The sequence below is a fragment of the Anabrus simplex genome, chromosome 5, assembly GCF_040414725.1.
Source record: "Anabrus simplex isolate iqAnaSimp1 chromosome 5, ASM4041472v1, whole genome shotgun sequence".
NCBI lineage: Eukaryota > Metazoa > Arthropoda > Insecta > Orthoptera > Tettigoniidae > Anabrus > Anabrus simplex.
In genome coordinates this window covers 198,437,420-198,449,240 of record NC_090269.1, presented here as the reverse complement: position 1 = coordinate 198,449,240, position 11,821 = coordinate 198,437,420, and the positions used below count along the sequence as shown (strand labels likewise).

Here is an 11,821-nt window from a genome sequence, read left to right as displayed (position 1 = left end):
TTAGGTCATCAGCCCAGAGGCTGGTTGGATCCTTAAATAGCACCACCAAAGGTTATGTATGCAGTTATAAGGAAACCCCAAAAACCAATGGCAGCACCAAAATGAGGCGTACTAGGCAAGATGGGGAGTGAGGTAGTTTGCCAATGCTTTCCTCACTGGGTCAGAAAGTACTATTGCAGCATGACTGACCCTATGAGCAGCACCTTTCATAACACTCAGATGCACTAGTCTGAATGTCATTACTCAGCACTACCCATACCCCAGCCATGGATGTTGACTGGGACTTCGGTGGAAGCTACACTTTACTCTGGCCTGTGCCAAGAGATGGATGCAAAAGTACTGTATCCATCAAGAAATGACAGCAAGCAGATAAGACTACTTATCTCTCAAAAGCTAAAGATGTTGCAGACGTAAAAATTGGTATATGGAATCCCCTTTAAAAGTGAAGTATCACACATTCCTTTGATTTTGGAAAATCCAATTAAGGGGGGTGAAAGAAATTAAAAATTGAATGCAACAGGGAAAAAACGTTTTTCATGAAAGTAAGTGTACTTCATGTATTTCTGCCTCCTGAATTCAAAAATGACACTGAAAATATCGTATCACCCACAGTTTTGGCGCAAAACGTATACTTTGTTAATAATGATATCACATATTGAAGTAGTACATATATATATGGCACACGAATCATGCTGAACTAGAATACAAGTTTAAACCAACAACATATTGAAATATGCACACAGTGAACAGATGCATACAGAGAATGTGGTAAAAACATGCACTAACGGAATTCATTCCGTGCTTTCTTAGTTGTCATGGCGTAGCCCCTGCTTTTCCTCTTGTGGGGCATTTCTGTGTGCTCACGGTGAAGCATCCCGCAGTAGTCGCCCATCATCCGAACATCCCAAGTTCCCTGGTATCGTCGTTCCATGTCCTTTATATCCTAATGGAACCTTTCACCCTGTTCCTCACTTACAGCACCCAGGTCTGGAGGAAAAAAGTCAAGGTGAGAATGTAAAAAAATGGAACTTCAAACTCATTGAGCATCGCAGCATTTTCAACTTCGTCAGCATGTTCTCCACTATGTCGACATACTCTGGGCTGCGATTGTTTCCCAGGAAGTTTTGAACCACACACTTAAAGGCAGTCCAGGCTTTTCCCCTGGAACCAATTCCAACCTTCGGGGCCACTGCTTTTGCTCCTAATGTTTGTCACGAGCATGACTGTCCCATTCACAGGTGAAACAAGGAAACTTGGTATATCCGGTCTGTTGTCCTAGAAGTATACCCAACACTTTCAAATCGCCACACACCATCCAATTGTGATTCTCATAATGAATGGTAGTAAGAAGCACCATCATGTTGTTGTTGTATGTTTCCTTCAGGTGCACAGAATGGCCGACAGGTATTGAGGCATGCATGTTACCATTGTGCAGCAGAACTGCCTTCAGGCTCCTTTTAGATGAATCAATGAACAGTCTCCAGTCACAGGATGCGTACGGAATGTTGAACTGACCCATCAAATCTTCTACATCACTGCAGTACACTAACACGTCGTTTCGAGAAAAATATTGCGTGAATATCAAGTCCCTTTTTCTATAAAATGTAACGGACGTTCCGGGTGCTAAGAGAGGTCTTTCACGCAGTCTTGACCCTAGGAGCTCTGTTTTATCCTTTGACAGCCCCAGATCACGGACTAAATCATTTAGATCTGGCTGAGTGAACAGAAGAGGGGCCTCATCTGTGCCTTACTTCAAAGTCAGTATCATCCGTCTCCTGCACGGCATCCATGTCATCACTGTCATCTGTATCTAATGTCTGCAGAGGCTGTGGTATAGGTAAATCCGGGCCATGTGGAATAGGACGAATAGCTGAGCGAATGTTGTTCAGATACTCAATAGTCTTGTTTTTCTTGTTGAAACCAGTTACCTTACAAGAGCAGAAGTAGCAGTCATCTGTATGATCCTGTTGCTCTCGCCAGACTGTACGGATGCCAAATTGTAATGACTTCTTCTTGCCTACCACCCACCATCATAAATCATCTTCACACACAATGCGCATGACCTGTGGAGCCCATGGTTTATCGAAGTCGCCGAGTTTCACTCCAAAATAGGCATGGTAGACCTTTTTCACGTAAGTAGTAATGTTTCTTCGATTCTTTTTCACCACAAGTTCACCACATATATAACAAAAACTGTTAGGAGAGATTATACAACCTCTGGTAGACATTCTGCACTAAGACTAACACGTACTTCCTTCCACAAACACAACACAGTGACGGAAAGGCAGCGTCATTTGCAATGTGACAGTTCGCCATGTGCCACTAGGAGCGCAAGTGTTGAACAGTTGAAAGCGATATACCGCTTCTGAGCTTCATATGGTGTTTTCATATCTATTATAATAAACACTAAAACCCCATATGAAGCTCAGAATATCAATCAGAATATTATAATACCATTAAATTGCATTACCATTAATTACAAATTTATGTGATTTGTACAAAAACTGTGGGTGATACGATGTTTTCAATATCATTTTCGAATTCAGGAGGTCGAAATACCTAAAGAACGCCTACATTTTCGAAAAAAGTTTTTGTGACCTTAAAATTTGTTGCGTAGTGGTATGAGAATACTTATATCTTATGAAAACTAAAGCTGATACAGACGTGAAAACTAATATTTGGAATTAGAAATGCGCATTTTAGGGGAAAATAAATTTGGGGGGGAGGAGGGGGTGAAAAGGAGTTGTATTCCTTTTATGAGGACACATATCGCAAAAACTGAAGATGTTACAGTCGTGATAATTGGTACTTAGAAACACCTTTATAAATAAAGAAACATGTATTTTTTGTTTTTGAAAAATTCACTTAAGTGGGGAGGTTGAAAGGAAGTGAAAAAAATTAATTCTTTTATGTGGATACTTATCTCAAAACTGAAGGTTACAGATGTGAAAATTGGTATTTGGTATTTGGAATCTCCTTTAAAAATAAAGAAACACACATTTCGGGGGAAATCAACTTAACGGGGGTGGGGTGAAAATGAAGTTGAATTCTTTTTGTGAGGATACTTATATCTCAGAAATTGAAGATGTTACAGACGTGAAAGTTGGTATTTTGAATCTCCTTTAAAAATAAAGGAACATGTAGTTTTTGTTTTGGGAAAATCCACTTAACGAATTTTGAGAATGAGTACCGATATTTCTACGGTATATGTCAAAATCTTAACATGTTACACACATGAAACTTGGTATTTGGAAAGCCCTTTAAAAATATAGGAGCACAGTTTTTTTTCTTCAGAAAAGGCACTTAATGGGGGGGTGAAAAGATGTGAAAAAAGAAATAAATTTTTATGAGGATGCTTATATTTCAAAAACTGAAGATGTTACAGACACAAAAATTGGTATTTGGAATCCCCTTTACAAGTAAAGAAACTTTTTTTTGGGGGGGGTTGTTTCCAGAAAATGGGAAGGACTGATAAAGGGGTTGAATTCTTTTTATGGGGATTCTTATAGCCTTTCTCAAAAACTGAAGATGTTATGATATGGAATATTCGGAATCTCCTTTTATGCTGCATGGTCATCTTGCCCCAAAAGGCAATAACACAAATGTGGTTTACAAAGAGTTTTTGAGGTATATGAAACTCAATTTGACGGTGAGTGTTTATATTTTAGGGATTTTCAGATAATGTCTTAGTACAGTACCAAGGAACGATTACTTTTATCATTTTACGAAATCCATGCGAGCGAAGCCGCGGGTAATTGGTAGTTTTTACATAAATGAGGAAATGCTATCAAAAGCTTCTTCAGATATGCCTGTGATTTTCACAATTTCCCTTTATCAATATACAGTCAACATTTTAGTCATTCTACCTTTCCAGTTCATATCTGAAAGTAGCCAAGGTCACGTTTTCCCTATTAGCTCTTTCTGCTGATAAAAGTTACGCATATTCACTGCTTGATTCTTACCATCATATCTACAGGGTCCCAAGATCTCTTCTATTCCTTTTTCAGGTCTACCTTTTGCATTCATAGCTTCCATTATTATTATTATTATTATTGTTATTATTATTTCCCTATCTTTGTATTTCTCTACATTTTCTAGGAAATTTTTACATCAACATTATTTCCAGTTTGTAGGGCATGAACTTGAAACAAATTCCTTATTTCTTTCTCCAACTTAATTGTCAGTTTAATGATTCTACAATTTACAAACTTCATCTCTTCCATGTATGCCTGTATATCCTTCCCCAAATTTTTAGCTATCTTGTCCTTACCCTCTAGTCCTCTCCATTGTAAAACAGCCTGTATCTGTCCAGTTTCTTTCTCCTTTTGCCTTCCACTTGGTTTTACTCCAAAAATGGTTATATCTTCTTCCATGAGAATGACTAGTTCTTTAATCAACTTGAAAGGTGGAAAATGTCCATTGGGCATTGCTCGTCATACGATACATGCAAGTATGTAGAAGATCTCTAGTAACATGTTTGATGTTTACCCATCAAAGATAATTAAAAACTCAGCAACAGGTTGCCCAGTAGAGCTCCTTTTTCTCTAGCGGGTCAAGTAAATCAGAATGTTAAAAAAAATTTCTTTCTTTACAAAATGTTTTATGTCACACCAACACAGGCAGGTCTTAGGGCGACGATGGGATAGGAAAGGGCTAGGAGTGGGAAGAAAGCGACCATGGCCTTAATTAAGGTACAGCCCCAGCACATGCCTGGTGTGAAAATGGGAAACCACACGGAAAACCATCTTTAGGGCTGCTGACAACAGGATTCGAACCCACTATCTCCCGAATGCAAGCTCACAGCTGAATGATGAAACTGACATACAAGTAGCCTATATTGAGTAAATCAGAATGCTTGCCAGTAGGCAAGCTCATATCATCATTATCATAATCATCATCATCACTATTATGTCTTCAACTCTCATGAAGAAGAAATGCTTGAATTGGTTTGGAGTGATAAGTGCATAATCACCATGCTATCTACTCATGCGAAAGCTGGATTTGTACCAATAAAGACGAAAGTTCAAGGTAGACATGATGTGCAAGTAGAGAGACCCAAGACTGTGGCAGAGTACACTGAGTACAAGGGAGATTTGGATAAAACTGACCACTGACCAGTAGTTATCTGCTACATACTGCTTCTTGTGCAAGATGCTGAAATGGTGGAAGTTGTTTCTATGAGATATAGAGGTGGCGGTTAAAAATGCCTACAACCTCTACCTGAGATTCCAGGAAGAAATGGTTATGGAGGGGTTTGTACTTACTATGCAAGGTGGGAATCGAAGAGGGGATCTCTGCAACTATGTGTAAGCCACTATGGATAACCTTGATGGAATCCACAAAACCTGATGCCTCACCCAGAACAAAAACATAAAAATTGTTTTGTGTGTTTATCCCCTTTTACTTTCCTGTTTAAACATGAGGATAAACGTGTAAGCAGAAACACATGATTAAATATGGTACTGAGAAACAGCTTATGTATAGGTGAAGTTATTTGGTTGTACATAATGATACGTTTTATTATTTTCAATAAAACTTGTTAATGTCAGTAGCGGCAACTTGAACAAAAAACAATTTGTAGTACCCACCTTGGCACCCAATAAAACAAATTGGAGTGGAAGGATAAATATAAAGATAAGTGTAGCAGTTTATCATCTCACTGCATTTCACTATTACCCTAATACATCTGAGGTATTTTATTACTCGAGTACCAATGAGTGCACAATCTAGATGAGGAACAGAGGGAGCATTCCTGTAAGAACACAGGAAACAAAATCTAAAGCAATATGAATCATACTTACACCAGTAGAAATTTCTCTGACTTCTCTGTCAATGTCAACAGATTTCAAAGCACTGTAAGCATTTCCATTTCGAACAGTTGTTTCTAATGCTGCTGAACCAAGGTTGCATTTTAAACGATGAAGTGATACATTCTTGCCAGCCGTTTGCTGAAATAATAAATAATCAACTAAACAGAAACAATTCTTTTGAAGTTATGTCATAATAAGTAAGTCTAATACATTCAACTTATTTCATTACTAGAGTATCTATAGAACTAACAAACACATACTGAAGGGTTCCTCCTCCTTGTTTAAAAGAAATGCCTATGAAAATGTGTTATGACCATATAATGGCATAATATCTACACAGTACATGAATCTGAAGTATTCTTCCTAAATTGAAAGGTCAGAAATTAGGCACAATGTCTGCCTCCATTTCATTCAATAATCATATGGAAAAAATATCTGAAAGCAATTCTATGATTAAGTTGAGTGGCTCGGATGGTAAAGCACTAGCCTTATGAGCCCAGGATGGCGGGTTCAATCCCAGTTCAGTCCATTGGTATTTCAAAGTGCTCAGATACGCTTACCTTACATAGGTAGATTTATCAGCACATGAAAGAACTCCTGTGGGTCAAAATTCCACATTTCAGCATCTCCGAAAAGCATAAAAGCAGTTAATGGGGCATAAAACGTTCTTTATTCTCGCATTTATCCCACACAGGTGCAGAGTCCACTAGTTTGTTTGCCTTTTGCTATTTCACTGGATCCCAGGCATTGTTGAGGCTGATACTCATTGCATGGATATCTAGTGAGCCGTTCAAGCCACCGCTTTTTAGGCCAACCACGTGGTCGTTATCAATCAGGTAACGTCTTTGCAACTGTAGTCACGCTGCTTCTGTTGACATAACTGTATCTGCGTAGTTTCCTCTCGTGCACCTTGTCAGCAACAGGTTCTACACCTCTTCATTTCCATATGTCTTCATTCCTGCACGAAGCCGAGGGGCCAGCACACCATCCTCATTTCCATAACATGGAATATTTGCACATACCTGTAGCTTACTGCTCGTTATTAAAAAGTGAAGTGTATCTCATGGACTACTGAGGTTATTTATTTATTTATTTATTTATTTATTTATTTATTTATTTAAGGAATGGGTTTTAGTACCAGGAGTGCCTTAGTACATGTTTGGCTTGCCTTGTAGAGATCTTTCTATTTGACGCTAATGGGTTACCTGCATGCCTGGGTGCGAGATAATGAGGTAGGAAGAGACTGAAACCTGGTGTTTGCACATAGCCTACTCCTATCTAATAACACAGTCTGCTCAATGTTTAGTGTCTCCATCCGACAAACAAATTGTCATCAATGGCTTCACTTGATATAAACACTGAGGAGAGGTTTTGGGATACCTTGTCAGTCAACATTCTGATGGCAAAAGCATTTTCATCTACTGAAAGTCGAACCAGCTAACCATGGTATCAGACCATTAAAGACTAGGTGCCTTAACAATCGCGCTACCAGGTGTGCAACTACTGAGGTGGTAATAGTTTATTGTTCACTACTTAAAAAAGTGAAATGTAATGGACAGACTTTTGTTGCAATAGTAATGTACTGGAAAGTGGAGTGTATGTGATGGACAGCTGAGGTGTTAATAGTTTATTGTTCATAACTTGAAGTACAATGTAAAGGACTGACTTTTGTTGCGATAGTAGCTTATTGCTCATTATTAGGGCCCCTATTTTAATGACCAAAAATTTATTTTAAAATCACCTTTAAAAAAGAAGACTATATAGAACTTAAAATCAATTAAAAACAACCTAAAAAAAAAAAGGAAAAGCAAAATCAAAATTTGCTTGACTTTGACCTTGGTACACAACACAACCAATTATTTTTTATCATGATAAGTTATGAACACCACCTGTAAATTTTCAAATGTGAAGGACAAGCAATTGTCATCTAAAAGAGCCTTATACATGTACATTAAGAAGCTCGTTTTAATGGAAGAATGTCAAACACGATCAGAAAGAGAATCAAATTTTTTGTCTCACAATGACGATGAATAACAGCAGATTTACAAAACAAGTGTTTAGTCATGTTTACAAGAGCAAGATAACCAACCAGTGGACCCAAGGAGTAAAAAAAACAAAATATATATGACAGAGATTGGAATAACGGATGTTATAATGCAAGACAGAATAACTTTCAGAAGATTGAAACAAAATTTCAAAGGTTTCCAGGAGAAGAGGAAAGGTAATAACATCTGTACACAAGAGAGGAGGAAACAGCAAAGTGAAAGGATGGACTATTTGAAGTCAAGGAAAGAAGTATCAAGATGAATGCACAGTGTTACTTTCCGTGGTCCTTAGATGGCCAAAATAGAAAAAAGAAAGTAAAATGAGCCTTGAAATCAAGACTTAGACCTCCTATGTATTCCATTAAGGATGATGGTGATAAGCCTGAGGTTAAATGGATTATTTCAAAGAAGAAATAAAGAAGAAAAAAACAAATTCAAAATAGCAACATTAAATACCATAACCCAGTGTGCTAAATATGAGGAGCTTGTAGATCTCATGGAAAGAAGAAAGATTGGACAGAACAAAACTAAGTGGAAACGGAAGGAAATTGTGACATGTTTCGTATTTTAAAAAAGAAAAAGAAAAGAGACAGTCGTTCGGAATTTGAATATTGCTAAATTGTAAAGGGTTGTTATCCTTACTGTTGGGTGATATTTTGTAGCACTATGAAACTTTCGTGACTTGGACTTTCGGAACAGGGGGGCGTCAGCTCCTGATGATTCTAGAAGGACGTTCTGGTTGTTTACTAGTTTCTTAAGATGGAAGGTTCTCGATTAACATTTCCGTTGGAGAAAATAACAGGGGTTTTGATTGGTGAATCTAGGTGGCGAGAGGTAAGTTTGTGTGGCCTGATTGGTTACCTGGTGATCGGACCGGGGGCCAGCTTTGCCCTCCTCGAGAGAGCGAGACAAGTTTTCGAGGTCTTTCGCTTCTCACCGGCCTAGCGAGTGGACGCACTTCTGCGATCGTCCCACCCGGGATGGCCCACCTTGGGATAAGCACTATTGGTTTCATTTCCACCATCATTTAAATCAATGTTTGTTTTTCTTTTCACACAGCAGTTTACCCCTACTCGCCCAGACTTGCCACTCAATTATTAAGATGCCTTAGCTTTCAGCTGGGCCTGACAGTTTGATTTTGGAGGCAATTCCCCTTTTCTTTCAGTTTTGTGAACACTAATTAATAGATAAATTTTATTTCCTACAAGGTTTGCCTCCAGTAACTTTGTATCACTTGATGTACATTAATTTTTCCCCTGCCCCACACCAGAAGTGTTTTTGGTGTGGGAGTCAGTTAAACTAGCCTCTGCATCAAGTTTTATATTTTCTGGTTTCCCTTTTGTTTTACTATGTAGCGTGATTATCTGAAACCGCCATTAACTTTCACTTAATGTTGTATTTTCATTATGTGCTTCGTATTCCCTTTAAATGTTTTATTCTGGAATTCACATTATGTTTCCTGTAGCCTCTTTGTTTTAAGGGAATAGCCCTTGCTAAATTACATCTAAACTAAAATTTCAATGCACGAGTTGGAAATAGAACTGAAGGATACGAAAGGGTGATTGATAAATGTGGGGAAGATACGGACGCTAATAGGAATGGGAAGCGTCTGTTGGACTTCTGTCCTAGTATGGGTTTAGCAGTTATGAATACATTCTTCAAGCATAAGGCTATTTACCGCTGCACCTGGGAGGGTAGGGATACCAGATTCATAATAGACTATATATTAACAGACTTCAAATTCAGGAAATCTGTTAGGAATGTATGGGTTTTTCGGGGATTTTTCGGTGAAACAGACCCCTATCTGATCTTTAGTGAACTAAATATCTCTAGGCCTAGGATAGAGAAAGTGAAGTCTGTTTGCGAACGAAGAGGGGTAGAAAATCTCCAGGACAAGGAAATTAGACAGAAGTACATGGATAAAATTAGTGCGAAGTTCCGAACAGTGGACAGTAAGCAGATTCAGGATATAGAAAGAGAATGGTGGCATACAAGGATGCTGCAGTAGCAACAGCAAGGGAATGCCTAGGAACAGCTGTGTGTAAAGATGGGAAACAGCAAACATCTTGGTGGAATGATGAAGTGAGATCAGCTTTCAAACGGAAAAAGAAGGCTTATCAGAAATGGCTCCATACAAGGGCTGATGCACACAGGGAATTGTACATAGATGAAAGAAACAGAGCGAAACAGATAAATATTGAATCCAAAAAGAAGTCGTGGGAAGATTTCGGTAATAACCTGGAAAGGCTAGGTCAAGTAGCAGGGAAACCTTTCTGGACAGTAATAAAGAATCTTAGGAAGGGAGGGGAAAAGGAAATGAACACTGTTTTGGGTAATTCAGGTGAACTCATAATAGATCCCAGGGAATCACTGGGCAGGTGGAGGGAATCTTTTGAAAATCATCTCAACGTAAAAGGAAAATCTTCATGGTGGTGTCACGAATAACAGAGCTCATGGGGAGGAGGAAAATGATGATGGTGAAATTACGCTTGAGAAAGTGAAAGGATGGTAAAGAAACTCCATTGTCATAAAGCAGCAAGAATAGATAAAGTTAGATCTGAAATGTTGAAGTATAGTGGGAAGGGAGAGATGAAATGGCTTCATAGAATAATTAAGATTTGCATGGAGTGTTGGTAAGGTACCTTCAGATTGGACAAAAGCAGTAATTGCACCTAGCTATAAGTAAGGGAACAGGAAGGATTGCAACAACTACTGAGGTATCTCATTGATTGGTATACCAGGCAAAGTATTCACTGGCATCTTGGAAGCAAGGGTGTGATCAGTGGTTGAGAGGAAATTGGATGAAAACCAGTGTGGTTTCAGACCACAGAGGGGTTGCCAGGATCAGATTTTCAGTATGCACCAGGTAATTGAAAAATGCTACGAGAGGAACAGACAGCTGTATTTTTGTTTCGTAGATTTAGAGAAAGCATATGGCAGGGTACCGAGGGAAAAGATGTTCACCCTACTGGGGGACTTCGGGATCAAGGTTAGATTATTAAAATCAATCAAAGGCATTTATGTTGACAATTGGATTGCAGTGAGAATTGAAGGTAGAATGAGTTCTTGGTTCTGGGTACTTACAGGAGTTAGACAAGTCTGTAATCTTTCACCTTTGTTGTTCGTAGTTTACATGGATCATCTGCTGAAAGGTATAAAGTGGCAGGGAGGGATTCAGTTAGGTGGAAATGTAGTAAGCAGTCTGGCCTATGCTGACGACTTGGTCATAATGGCAGATTGTGTACCAAAAGCCTGCAGTCTAATATCTTGCAACTTGAAAATAGGTGCAATGAGTACGGTATGAAAATTAGCCTTTTGAAGACTAAATTGATGTCATTAGGTAAGAAATTCAACAGAATTGACTGTCAGATTGGTGATACAAAGCTGGAACAGGTAGATAATTTCAAGTATTTAGAATGTGTGTTCTCCCAGGATTTACATTCAAAATTGTTAGGTATGGGGATCCACCTATTCAATACAAGAAAAAGTGATAATTATAAAGTCATCACATACTCATTTTATTAGGGACCAGTTTTGGCAATAGGGTATGCTGTCATCAGCCTAGGAACTAAGACAAAGACATTGGACATAGAGTACATTACATTTCTTAAAATTATTATTATTATTATCTTACTCTTCAACATTCAACTTGGCACTCGAGGTGAATTTCTATTTACATATAATTCCTTCCAGGTATTTGTCTCACTCGTCGTGCTAAGACGCTGCTCAATTTCTTCTTTTAGGTTCCGTCTTTGGTTCAAGATACTTACCCATTTCACTTAATGAATTTTTAGGGATATAATAACCTGTGATACTGTATCATATCATTAGATTTTAGCTATGTAAGATATTTTTATACAAAATTCACACAATGTTAAGTCCAAGTTGAATGCCTCAGAAATTTTAATTAGTACACATTTATCAGGAACTTCCTTCATTTGATTAACAGGCTGTAGCAACTAGCTC

General features: G+C 38.3%; 1 protein-coding gene across 1 annotated transcript in view; it reads right to left on the bottom strand.

The window, feature by feature from the left end:
- LOC136873911 (motile sperm domain-containing protein 2) overlaps positions 1-11,821 on the bottom strand; it is a 234,990-nt gene that overhangs the window by 13,297 nt on the left and 209,872 nt on the right. Inside the window, exon 9 of the mRNA XM_067147242.2 lies at positions 5,802-5,948. Coding sequence (XP_067003343.2) covers positions 5,802-5,948 — 147 coding nt within the window. The remainder of the gene's footprint in view (positions 1-5,801; positions 5,949-11,821) is intronic.